The 14,374-nt window shown below is 42.4% G+C and overlaps 1 protein-coding gene across 1 annotated transcript in view; it reads right to left on the bottom strand.

Moving 5' to 3' along the window:
- The window catches only part of LOC120915819 (carcinoembryonic antigen-related cell adhesion molecule 1-like), a 113,750-nt gene that overhangs the window by 86,909 nt on the left and 12,467 nt on the right, over window positions 1–14,374 (bottom strand). The window contains exon 2 of the mRNA XM_040326618.1: window positions 9,374–9,682. Within this exon, the coding sequence (XP_040182552.1) occupies window positions 9,374–9,682 (309 nt within the window). The remainder of the gene's footprint in view (window positions 1–9,373; window positions 9,683–14,374) is intronic.

Genomic DNA, 14,374 nt, shown 5'->3' with positions numbered 1-14,374 from the left:
CAATTTTTAATAAATATTTGACGGTACTTCACATTCTGAGCCTATTTCTTCCCCTGGTTCTCCGGATGGACGTGGAGCCGTTAAACACATTGGAGAGGATATTCTGCCTGTCAGCTGTGACCGAGTTTTCTCCATGACCTGAGTGGATCGACACGCTTTTTATGATCGTGGATCTGGTAAGAGCACACCCTTACTTACCTCTCGGTGGGAATATATGTTTCTTCTGACCAGAGACCAGAGGCTGTTCAATATTTGGATCATTTTATTACTCTGCAACTGTTTTTTGCCCATCTATTTGGACATTCATATGTTTTGGGTTCTGCTGTTGATTTCCCCTCTCATTTTGGACTGCCTAACAATTGATTAGTATGCAATGCTAATGGACTAACAAAGTTTTCTAAGCGTTTGGTCCCAAATAGCAGATTGTTGTATTTACTCCGAAAGGTTTTTTCCATAACTGTTTGGGCATCATCCCTTTTTTTTGCTATTTTTTGCACTAGCACTTTATTTATTTATTTATTTATTCATTTATGCATTTATTTATTTATATTATTTTCGCATTAAGTTGCGACTCCTAGCGCAACTCATCTTTTTTCTTCTTCTTTCTTCTTATATACAGTTACATGGCATGTTTCAGTAATCACAGGAACAATCAAACTCTCCACCCCCAACATCACTCAATGGGCTTCAATCACATTCTTTTAGATAATTACGTAGAGGAGTTCATTATCCCACAGACAATTCGTCTCCGATTTAACATGACCTAATTACTACAGCTGAGAAGTCACATTCCTTTACTAAACATATTTGACATGCTAATTCCCTATCCCTGAAAGGAGACCCCTGACCTTTAGACTGCTAACTCACAACACATATCTATCATCAATAGCATCTTCACACAAACAGTGTTATTAGCATACATAATGACATAGCATAGCATACATAGCAGACCCAATTAACACCTCAAAGGCATGTCCCCCCCCCCCATTGAATGAAAACGCTTAATTTGGAGTCAGACTTTAACAACTTGTAATATCTCAAGATATCCTGCAATATATGAATTATCATTAATGTCCCATCTCATGTAATCCGAGATATCAGTTCTCAGTCACCCTATGCCCAAAAGGGGCACAGGGTAAACCTAGACCCAAGAGTTATTAGTGACGCTGGCACAGGAGTACCCCTCATCCTTCCAAAGTCTCTGGGTGTCATTACACACACCAAGTAGCTTTAGGTGCAAACTACAGAGGACACATGCACTACACACTAAGTAGCTTTAGGTGCAAACTGCAGAGGACAAAGGCAGTACACACACTACGTAGCTTTAGGTGCAAACTGCAGAGGACACGGGCAGTACACACCAAGTATCTTTAGGTGCAAACTACAGAGGACACGTGCAGTACACACCAAGTAGCTTTAGGTGCAAACTACAGAGGACACAGGCAGTACACACCAAGTAGCTTTAGGTGCAAACTGCAGAGGACACGGGCAGCACACACCAAGTAGCTTTAGGAGCAAACTACAGAGGACACAGGCAATACACCATGTGAGAATACTGCAGCCAGCACAATCACTTGCCTGCCAGTAAATTAGGAATAGCTTATCTAGCTAAACTATACAGTGTATAAATATGTGTACAACACCTGGGATGCATATATATCCTCTAAACACTGTAACTTTAACTGACTAGCCTGCCTGCTCTATCTACCTAGAAAAAATTACACTGTCTCTCTCTCTCTCTGTCTTTAACCACCGCTGCAACACACTACACAAGGCCGACCTGCAGGCAGCCTTTTATAGTGTGGGGCCTGTACTAAACCACCCTGGAAGGTCTGTGCAACGCGTTCCCAGAGACTGGGGGGTTACAAAATCCAGGTCCTAGACAACGTGTTGCTGAGGCTTCGGTCAGTCACAGAAAGAGCGGTGGAGAAGGTGTCCATCTGACCAATGCACTCAGACAATTTTTTATTCCGCAGCCCCAAGGTATGACCGATTCCAGCAACCATCGCCAGCGTCTGTTTTACATGGTGCGGGAATACCTAGGGGCAAGATCAGACTTGGACACCTTTCCCACCGAAAATCCTCTGGCTTATTGGGTCTTGAGGATGGATCACTGGCCAGAGCTTGCACAGTACGCAATTGAGCTACTGGCCTGTCCTTTCAGAACGCACATTCAGTGCTGCTGGAGGCTTTGTAAACGATCACAGGGTGCGCCTCTCCACTGACTCGGTCGATCGACTGACCTTCATAACAATGAATCGGGCTTGGATCACCACCAGCTACTAAGCACCTGATGCTTATGTAACTGAGTCTTTTTTTTTTAAATGTCAGATCCCTTCAAGACTGCCTATGCTGATGCTGAGTGACTATCCTGTTACGCTGAGTGACTATCCTCTTCCTCCTCAATAATCATGCTGACAGCTTGTAAGAAAATTTTTGGTTCTGGGCACCGCCACCAGTGACTAAGGCCCAATTTTTCTGCCCCTGTTTAACAGCGGCGTGTAATTACAATTTTTGATGCGATACTTTGCAGCAGGGCTCATTCCTGCGCTCCAACTAGAGTATCTGTGAGAGGTTGCTGTGTTGTGGAACCAGTGCCTAAGGCCCAATTTTTTTGCCCCTGTTCAACAGGGGCATGTAAATACAATTCTTGATCTAATATTTCATAGCAGGGCCCATTACTGTGCCCACTAAGAGTAACTGTAAGGGCTTACAGTTTTGTGACAACATCACCACCACCACAAAAGGCCCAATTTTTCTGCCCCTGTTCAACAGGGGCATGCAATTACAATTCTTGATCTAATATTTCACAGCAGGGCCCATTCCTGCGACCACCAAGAGTAACTGTGAGGACTTAGTGTTGTGGCACCAGCACCACTACCACCAAAAGCCCAATTTTTCTACCACTGTTCAACAATGGCATGTAATTACAATTCTTAATATAATAGTTTACAGCAGGGGGTTCCAGCGCCCACCAAGACTAACTGTGAGGGCTTACAGTGTTGTGGCAACACCAACACCTAAGGCCCAAATTTCTGCAGAGTATATACGGCAGGCCCCTACTTTCAAACATCCAACTTACAAACGACTCCTACTTGCAAACAGAAGGAGACAACAAGAAGTGAGAGGAAATCTACTCCTCGGAAGGGAAATTCTCTCCTGTAAGAGTTAATATGGGAAAAGGGTGTCTCCTCTCCACGGATGCTTTATCACCAATCCTTGTTTCAAAAACCCCAAATTTTCAAAAAAACATTTGTCATTAGGACAGAAAGTGAGGTGAAATCTTCTGAACATGTGCACAGACAGCAAAACAAATGTTACAGGGGGTGATAACTCTTCCCTATGTTTTTCAAAAAGCTTAAAAATAGATTTTTGGGCTGGAGCTACACTTTAAAAATGTAACAGTTCAAAATTACAAACAGATTCTACCTAACAACAAACCTACAGTCCCTGCTGTTCAGAGTATATAGGGCCTGGGGGCCCCACGCCTTTCTTCTTTTTAATTTGGGTATGGGGTTCCCCTTTAATATCCATACAAGACCCAAAGGGTCTGGTAATAGCCCGGGGGGAACCCATGCCATTTTTCTCAATGATTTTCATCCATATTGCTGGGACCAGACATTACATTAACGCCGCAGGCAGTTTTAAATGACTTTTTTTCCTATAGACATGTCATTTTGTGCAGGGACAGTTCTAAACACAGGAAACGCATGCCATACTATAGACACCCAGCAGGTACAACATTTAAAGGAATATTTCACTTTTTTTTCACTTTAAGCATCAGTAAAATCACTGCTCCCGAAAAAATGGTAGTTTTTAAATCTTTTTTTTTGCATTGATACATGTTCCCTAGGGCAAGACCCGGGTCCCCAAACCCTTTTTATGACAATAACTTGCTTATTGGCCTTTAAAATTGGCACTTTTGATTTTGAACGTTCGAGTCCCATAGACTTTAATGGGGTTCTAAAGTTCGCGTGATATTTCAGCCCATTCGAAGGTTCTGATGGGAAACGAACCGTGGGGTATTCGGCTCATCCCTACCAGGGACCACAGTGACTAACTGAAGCAACTCCCGGAGCAGCATTCTTACTGAATGGGCACGGTGGAGAATTGGGAAACTTCAGGCAGTGATCAAGTCAGGGACCCAACCATCGGAGGTGACGCTTGCAGAGCAGCCTTGTGTGTCAAGCCAGGGACCAAGCAGGTCAGCAGTGGTGAAGCTTGAGGAGTATCTGGAGTGCCAAGCTAGGGACCCAGCAGGGAAAAGTGAGTGACGCTTGAGGGAGATGCCACCGCAAAGATTGGAAGAGCTCAAGGGATTCAGAGTCAGTGGATCAGTGGGTCTAGTGACAGACCGGAAGCTCAGTGTTGGAGAACTACTAGAAGCAGTTGTAGTGAAGCTGAAGGAACTGTTACGTTGTGCTAGGAACTGTTAAAGACTGTTGCCATAGGAGACAGCATTCCTGCATGTGCAGATGTGGCGCCTTGCTGGGGCCTTTCCCTGTATGGCTGTCTTCCTTTTGAAGCCTCGGAGTCTGCCAATTGAATCTACAACTACTTAAGGGTGTCCTGGCCCTAACACTCTTTCCCACCAAAACTACAAAAAAGACTGTTAAAATAAATAAAACCTCTTTAATCCAAGAAGTGTCTGGCACCCAATGACTTTCACCATCTTTGCACCCACTATGCCTCACAACCCACTACATATTGAAGGATGTCCGCTATCTTTGGCCTTGGAGGTTCTCATTAGACTGGAAGAGGCTAAAGACTTTGCTACACTTCTTTTAATTAAAGGGGTTGTAAAGGAAAACATTTTTTTTTTCTTTTTCCACCTCAGACTCAACCACAGCAAGAGACTTTGCTCATGATTGTATTCATCATTCCGTCTCCACTTTCGGCTTTGTATCATTTGTGGTATTTCAAACATTATTTTATATATTTTTACTTTTTTTCATTATTAGTTATTTTTCCTAATCTCTTTTCATTCCGTTAATTTAAACCATACCCACCCTCTTCCTCCCCCACCCCTAATGGTTTGTCCCATACTTTTTTTTTTTTTTTTAATCTACCTCCTTAGTTGCTGTTTAATATAATGTTCTCCAGATATTGCTCCGTTGATTTAAAATCTCTCCACGGCTTCCATCTCTTATTATATGTATTAAATTGACCCTTATCACAGCTACATAGATGTTCCAGATTGTTATAATTTTCCACCCTTTCGAACCATTCTTTTATGTCGGGATTTCTAATACTTAACCAGTTTTTTGGTATCAGTCCCTTTGCGGCATTTATCAATGACTCTTTTGATTCATGGAACAAGCAAGCTTGTATGGTATTAGGTACCTTTTTCCCAGTTATGGTTTCAATATACACCAGAATTTCCTGCCAGTATTCCTTTATCCTTGGACAGTCCCACCATATGTGTGTAGTTGTTCCTTGTGAATCTAGTTCTGTCAAGATTTGATATACTTTTGATATAACATGCCGTAATGGGATTTTTATACAGCATAGTTTTTCCAGGGCTGTTAATTTTTTTTCTTCTCTTATAGGCGAGGGTATTGACTTTACTAGATGTTTTAGTTGTATATATTCCCATTCACTGATGTCCCATATATTCTTTTCCTTTATCTCTCGCAATGTTTTTATTTTTCCTTGCTCCATGATGTCCTTTATTTGTGCTGCTCCCATTTTTGTTCCCAGCCGAGTCCCTTTCCCAGGGATAAAAAAATGAGTTTCCGTAAGTGAAATTAAAGGTGAATTGTAAGTCCATTTATTCTGTCAATAAATTAAGTCCCAAACTTTGAAAACATTTTTTGTTATTCCATGTGTATCTTCATCCAACACTCTATAATTTCGTGGTACCCATAGATTTTTGTGCAGTGTTGTTTTACTTATACTATTTTCCATTTGAATCCATTTTTTGATCTAAATAGCTTTCTTTACCTTACTGCAGTGCTCTTTTCATATCCTCATTGTTCGTTTTTGCTCTGATGTTGCTCTATTTCTTCTCTGTTGTGGACACTTCCTGGTTGTCTGTTTGGAGATAACCACAGTGACGGGAGCTTTCTAGCTGTGGTCAGTAACGTGTTCGTCCCTGTCCTCGGGACTACAGCAGTGCGTCATGCTCGCTCTGCACAGCATACAGACTTCAAGGAGGTGTGATTATGGCTGTGTGGGTGGGTTTACAAGACTTGCATATTCGTTGGACGGTATAGTGGGAGGTATAGTGGGCGGTTCATTCAAATTCTGACTGAGCGCTCTCGTGTCTGTTTTTGTTAACTGCACATGCGCGATGCGCAATGGATACTGGGAAATGTTTTAACTGTACAGCGGCGGCGCTCACATGAACGAAGCAGGAAGTTAATTGCAGAAACAAAACTAGAAACACAGAGGTAATAAATGGGAATGATTTTAATCGCTTTATACTTGTTTTTAAAAAAAATCATTTAACTGTTCTATCTATGTACCTTGCAGACATACATTTTAGCAAAAAAAAAATGTTTTATTTACAACTCCTTTAAGTTAATCTCTAAGGTAGGCTCAGTCAGACAAAATGATATCTTTTTTGTGTGCACAAAAGCATGTAATGAAAATTTGTATTTGTTTCAAAATATTTTTTTTGAAGTGCTCTTCTGTCACAATGGTGGGTGTGGCGGGAGGATGGTGTGTGTGGGGGTGGGGGGTGCCAGATGGATGAGAAATCCTTGAACCAGTCCTGGTTCCCGGCCAGGCCCCTAGCATTTGTTCATTTCCGCAGCCTAACTTAAAATAGGGGCCCCTCACTGGGCAGGGTGCATCACGTGCCAGACCACCCTACCTAATGTCCCCTTTTAACCTCCTTAGCGGTATTCCCGAGTCTGACTTGGGGTAAGATTTCAATACCAAAAGCGGTATCCCCGAGCCAGACTCGGGGCCGCCTCGCAGCATCCACAGGCACAAGTTACTTACCTTGTCCCTGGATCCTGCGATGCATCCCCGCTGTGTGAGCGAGCGGTGTCCTCGCTCGATTCACACAGTGCCTGTGTGCCGCCGATCTCCGTTCCCTGCGACGTTACGACGCACGGGGGCGGAGAACGGCGCCAAATTCAAAAAAGTAAATAAACACAATACATACAGCATACTGTAATCTAACAGATTACAGTACTGTATGTAAAAAATACACACCCCCCTTGTCCCTAGTGGTCTGCCCAGTGTCCTACATGTACTTTTATAAAAATAAAAACTGTTCTTTCTGCCTGCAAACTGTAGATTGTCCATAGCAACCAAAAGTGTCCCTTTATGTCAAAAGTGATTTTAGAGCAGCTAGAAAACAGCGATAATAAATTATAATCACTTGCAGAATTGTGCGATAGCGATTTGTGGGGAAATTCATCATAAAAAAATAAAAGTAATGACAGCGACAATTCTGCAACTGAGCAAATTTCAGTGATTTTGATTTGATTACATTATTGAATAATTTTTATTAGAATTACGTTATTATTTGTTATAATTATTTATAGTTATTATATTATAATTTATGATTTTGTTTTTCAAACTTTTTCATACCCGAGATTGTTTGGACAGATTTAAGTGAGTTATTCCTAAGAATTACAGGTCTACAATGTAAAACACCAAATTTCCATGCAAAATAATTGTACCGCTTTTGGTACAAAATTCCAGACATAATCATACCGCCAGGGAGGTTAATGACCAATTTACTGGACAAATAGATATTTATTATGTTCATGTCAAAATGAAAAACAAACAGGATAATACTATATCATCAAAAATTGTTCATTAGCTGCATGCCAATTAAACGCTTGCCGACCGGCACATACCGTTGTAAGTCGGCAGAAGGGTTCTCCTGCGCAAACTGATATACCTGTTCGTCAGTCCGCAAAAGCAGGATAGCGCACGCTGTCATTCGGAACAGTGATCTCTGTCATGTCAGAGATAGCCCATCTCCCCTACAGTTATAACAAACTGAGGGAACACACTTAACCCCTGATCTCCCCTAGTGTTTAACCCCTTCCCTGCCAGTGACATGTCAATGGTCCCAAAATAGTGTCAAAAGTGTTCGATTTGTCCACCGCAATGTTGCAGTCCTGATTAAATTGCAGATCATTGCCATTACTAATAAAAAAAAAAAACGAATTATAATAAATGGCATAAATCTGACCCCTATTTTGTAGAAACTATGGCCCGGATTCACGTAGCACTTACGCCGACGTAATCTGTGCGCCGTACCCACAGAACTAGATACGCCTGAAAATAGGCTTCTTCCGACCGACGTAAGTTTCCTATGCCGTCGTATCGTGGGCGCATATTTACGCTGGCCGCAAGGGGCGCTTCCATTGATTTACGATTCGAATATGCAAATGAGGGAGATACGCCGATTCACGAACATACTTGCGCCCGGCGCATTCATATACGCGGTTTACGTCCGGCGTAAAGTTATCCCTCCTAAAGCAGGGGTAAGTCATGTTAAGGTATAGACCAGGGAACAGCCGTCGTATTTTACGTCGTTTACGTAGTAGTACATGAATAGGGCTGGGCGTAGGTTACGTCACATCGTAGGCAGTGATTCGACGTATCTTATGGAATATTTTCAACGTGATTGTGAGCATGCGCACTGGGATGCGTCCACGGAACGGCGCATGCGTCCGTTCGGCCCATCATTTGCATGGGGTCAAGCTTCATTTAAATGGATCACGCCCACTTCCTTCTGACTTTGAATTAGGCGGGCTTACGCCGGCCAATTTACGTTACGCTGGCGCAACGTAGGGAGCGAGTGCTTTGTGAATACTGCCCTTGCCTCTCAATGTTACGTCGGCGTAGCGCATATGAGATGCGCTACGCCCGCACAAAGATGCGCCGAGCTACCTGAATCTGGCCCAATAACTTTTGCACAAACCAATCAATATACACTTATTGCGATTTTTTTTTTTTAACAACAATATGTAGAATAATATAGGCCTAAACTGAGGAAGAAATTTTTTTTTTTGATATTTTTTGGGGATATTTATTATAGCGAAAAGTAAAAAATATACAGTTTTTTTTTGTTTATAGCGAAAAACTGCAGAGGTGATAAAATACAACCAAAAGAAAGCTCTATTTGTGGGGGAAAAAGGACGTCAATTTTGTTTGGGTACAGTTTTGCTTGACCGTGCAATTGTCAGTTAAAGCGACGCAGTGCCGAATAGCAAAAATGCTCTGGTCATTAAGGGGATAAAATCTTCTGGGGCTTAAGTGGTTAAGTGGTAATAAATAGATGTACTTGTAGTAATGTAGTAAAGTCAGATGCAAATAACCCTGGAATAAAATCTGTGGACCTTACCCTTCCACAGGAGATATTTTTTAGCAATGATAACATAAATAGAAAGTTATTACTTACTATAGACTCTGAGTTCATAGATAGACCTCTTTATAAGTGTAGTGTTTGGATATTGTGCAGTCATGGTATAATTCCCCTCATCTGCCAATGTCAGACTGTTCAGTCTCAGAGTTCCATTTTCATACAGGTTACATCTTCCTGTGTACTGATTTCCAATACAAACAGGAGTTCCAAAGGGAATGATCTGTGCAATTGTATTATCGTTAAAAATCCATTGTATGAAAGGAATAACTTGAGTTGGTACAGACTCATAAAAATAAACGGATTTTCCAAAAGTTCCATTTTCAACCTTGTAGGCCAATACAGCGCCTGCGGGTAAAGATTTAAATGGGAGGTAAATATAATGTGCAATGTGTCCTTAAAAAAAAAAAAAAAATTCATATTAATATTAACATTGCAGAAAAAAATTGCCGTTTTCAGGCATCTAAAAACCTTGGCATGTAAGACAGTTTAAATAAAACTGTAGTTGTGAAGAAAATGTTAATGCTACAGTCAAGTGACTTTCTTTTTAAGTAATAGGAATTGATTTACTAAAAATGGAAAGTGCAAAATCTGGTGCAGCTGTGCATAGAAACTAATGAGCTTTTAACTTCAGCGTATTCAATTAGGTTTTGACAATAAAATCTTGAAGCTGATTGGCTTCCATGCAAAACTGCACCAGAATATGCACTCTCCAGTTTTTGTAAACACTATAGGGGTTGATTTACTAAGACTCTTAACCTCTATGGCGGTTTTCCAGAGTGTGGCTCTGGGTTAAATTTCAGTACCATTAGCGGTAACCCCCAGCCAGGGCCGTTTGAAGGAATTAGGGGGCCTCAAGCAAAATGGACATGGAGGAACCCCCCCCGCCCCGCACGCACAGCGCAGAACCACAGCAAGCAGAAAAACAGCCGGGTGGATGGAGGGGTGATGGTGGGGCAAGATGAATCACTAGTGCCCCAGCATAGCATGACCTATAAAAGAGGGCTGCATATGGTGTAGATCAACCAATGAATTTTATTTATAAAAATATCTTACAAATCGGTGTAAATATAGCCAATAAAAGTTATCACAAAATGTTAAAATATAAATAAAAGCAATGTGGGAAGCATAAAGATGCCAGCATGACCTACCTGACCCCTACACTGACCAACCTGATCCCTACACTGACCTACCTGATCCGTACACTGACCTACCTGATCCCTACACTAACCTACCTGATCCCTACACTAACCTACCTGATCCCTACACTAACCTACCTGATCCCTACACTAACCTACCTGATCCCTACACTAACCTACCTGATCCCTACACTAACCTACCTGTGATCCCTACACTGACCACTACACTAACCTACCTGATCCCTACACTGACACACGCTGTCACTGTTCCATCAAATGCTCCTACTGTGCCCCCCCTGTCTGATAGAGGGGGTGGCTGGAGAGAGGGGGGGTGGCGCCCTTATGGACACACTGCCTCTAGATAAACAAGGCCCCCCAGCTAGGAGGACTGTGTGTGTGTGGGGGGGGGGGGGGTAATAAGAAGGGTCCCTAATAAAGGAATCCCCCTCCAGTTATGAGGATTGCAGGGGGTGATATTAGGGGACCACCATCCAGGAAAATAGGAACTCCCCTCCCTCCCCCACCAGTTAAAAAAGACCCCCAGCTTGGAGAACTGCAGGGGGGTGATGTGAGGACCCTGCTCACCCCCTCTAATAGAAAAAAAGAGCACTGGCCAGGAAGACTGCAGACCCCCCCCCCCCCCAGAAGGTGAATAGTGTGTGACTGAACAGATGCAGAAAGTCATTATACACACAGCAGCCCCAGAGGTGGAGGAGGGGGGACTCACAGTAAGATGAGGAGGAAGAATTCCTGCACAGCTCCGATGTCTGAAGCTCTGGGCTGTCACTGCTGCCTCTGTCTGTGTTCTCCATGCTGCTGAAACTTCTCTCCCTTCACCAAGTGTGGACAGACAATCCCGGGCTCTGCACAAGGGGGAGGGTGGAGGCGGGGAGAAATATATGCAGGGAGTTGAAGTGCCCCCTTCCCTTATTGGTCAAAGCTGTGAAAGCAGATTGTAAGGGAGAGGAGGATTGGTGCTACAGGGCTACCACTATTTGATCGGGTCTCAGGCAAATTCAAAACCAAGCACTAGCGCAGAGGAGGAGGAAGTGAAATCCTCCTCCACCTTCAAGCAGGGCAGTGACGTCACTGGTTGCCAGACGCTAGGCAGCTATAGCAACCAGTGATTTGGTGTATAGTCAGGTGGAGGCGGAGCCAGAGCCAAAGCTATGGTGGCTCAGTCCTATGATTTCCTGAATGTTCCCAGTGTTCTTTTTATTCTGGGACAATGTACGTGGGCACCCTAGTTGGGGGCCCCCTTCCAGCTCGGGGCCCCAAGCAATTGCTTGCATTGCCTCTCCTGTTCCGACGGGCCTGCCCCCAGCCAAACTCAGGATTGCATTGTAGGATCCTGGTGCAGTATACTTACCTTGTCCCCAGGATCCTGTGATGTCCCCCCGCTGTGTCCACGGGCTGTGTCCTCTGCCCAAAGCCTCAATGTGACAGGCTCTGTTCCTTGCGAGCGTCGCAACGTATGGGGTAGGAGCAAAACATAACAAATAAAGTACACTGTAATCTTACAGATTACATTACTGTATGAAGTCATTTCACATCCCTTTTGTCCCTAGTGCTTTGTCCAATGCACTGCATGCATTTTTAAATTATATATATATACTTTCTGCCTGAAAACTTGAGATTGTCCATTTACGTCAAAAGTGGATTTAGACCAGCTAGAAAACAGTGACAGTAAATTAGAACACTTGCAGAATTAAGTGATAGTGAATCGTGGGGAAATACATTTTATTATTATTATATTAATTTTTTATGATTATTAATACATATTTGTTACGTTAAAATGTATGATTTCGTGTGTCAAACTTTATCATACCCGGGATGTTTACTAGACTCTTGTTTGGACAGATTTAACCTCCCTGGCGGTATGATTATTTCAGATTTTAGGTGTTGAAAGCGGTACAATTATTTTGCATGGAAATTTGGCGTTTTACATTGTAGGCCTGTAATTCTTAGGAATAACTCACTTAAATCTGTCCAAACAAGAGTCTAGTAGACATCTCAGGTATGATAAAGTTTGAAAAACAAAATCATAAATAATTATAAATAATTATACCAAATAATAATGTAATTGTAATAAAAATTATTCAATAATGTAATCAAATCACTGAAATTTGCTCAGTTGCAGAATTGTCGCTGTCATTACTTTCAGTGTTTGATGACGAATTTTCCCACAAATGACTATCACTCAATTCTGCAAGTGATTCTAATTTATTATCGCTGTTTTCTAGCTGGTCTAAAACCACTTTTGATGTAAAGGGACACTTTTTGGTTGCTATGGACAATCTCCAGTTTCCAGGCAGAAAGAACAGTTTTTATTATATAAAAGTGCATGTAGGACACTGGACGGACCACTAGGGACAAGGGGGGTGTGTATTTTTTTTCATAAAGTACTGTAATCTATAAGATTACAGTATACTGTATGTATTGTGTGTAACGTCGCAAGCAACGGAGCTCGGCGGCACACAGACACTGTGTGAATCGAGCGAGGACACAGCTTGATCACACAGCGGGGAGATATCGCAGGATCCAGGGACAAGGTAAGTAATTCCCTGCCTGTGGACACTGCGAGGCGATCCCGAGTCTGGCTCGGGGCTACCGCTTTTGGTTCTGAAATTCCACCCCGAGCCAGACTCGGGAATACCGCTGAGGGGGTTAAGTGATTTATTTCTAAGAATTACAGGCCTACAATATAAAATTAAAATGAAAAAAAACATAACCTAAATAGGTGTAAGAAAATTGCAGCGCTAATTAATATAATAATAAACAATAACATATAAACTCAATAACACCACGTTACAAGTAAAAAAAAGTCCATAAAAAATTGATGAACAAATTCGATGAGAAAATTCCTTATTCTGTGAACCTTCCACCTCACCACCATGCTGTGATAACTCCCCTCTGAAAAACGCACTCATCAGACGGATTTGCCTTTCACTCTCGTGTTAGGCTAAATCACTTGTGTATGATCCCACAAATGGATAAACGAATCTCAGCTGGACCACCGTGATAATCCCTCAATAATATACATGAAAACAAAAGAAGTGCTAAAATAGTGTAAAATTGTACCACCAGTTTAATTCAAAATCACAGCAACACTTAATGTTTTACATGTGAGTTTAACCACTTGAGACCCGCGCTATTAACAAAAGACGTCAACAGCGCGGCTCTCAAGTGCCAAGTGGACGTCTTTGGACGTCTTTTAAAGTGCATTACCCGCGCGCGCCTCTGGGGGGCGCGCAGCGGGTAAACACTGTCCCGGCCCATCGCTGAAGAGCCGATGCGTGTACCTGGCGGCCGCGATGACCGCCGGGTACACGCGATCGTCGGTAAGACAGCAGGGACGTGGAGCTCTGTGTGTAAACAGAGAGCTCCACGTGCTGTCAGAGGAGAGGAGACCGATCTGTGTCCCTTGTACATAGGGACACAGCATAGGTCACCCCCCTCCCCCCCACACAGTTAGAACACACCCAGGATACACATTTAACCCCTTCCTCACCCCCTAGTGTTAACCCCTTCCCTGCCAGTCACATTTATACAGTAATTAGTGCATTTTTATAGCGCTGTATAAATGTGAATGGTCCCAAATTTGTGTCAAAAGTGTCCGATACGTCCGCCGCAATATCGCAGTCCCAATAAAAATCGCAGATCGCCGCCATTACTAGTAAAAAAAAATTATAAAAAAAATCATAATTCTGTTCCCCATTTTGTAGGCGCTACAACTTTTGCGCAAACCAGTCGCTTATTGCGATTTTTTTTTTTTACAAAAATATGTAGAAAAATACATATCGGCCTTAACTGAGAAAAAAATAGTTTTTTTTTTTAAAAATTGGGATATTTATTATAGCAACAAGTAAAAAATATATATATATTTTTTAAATTGTCGCTT

The sequence above is a fragment of the Rana temporaria genome, chromosome 10 (assembly GCF_905171775.1).
Source record: "Rana temporaria chromosome 10, aRanTem1.1, whole genome shotgun sequence".
Lineage (NCBI taxonomy): Eukaryota > Metazoa > Chordata > Amphibia > Anura > Ranidae > Rana > Rana temporaria.
Note: the sequence above shows the minus strand (reverse complement) of the source record. Positions and strands in the feature narration are given on the sequence as shown.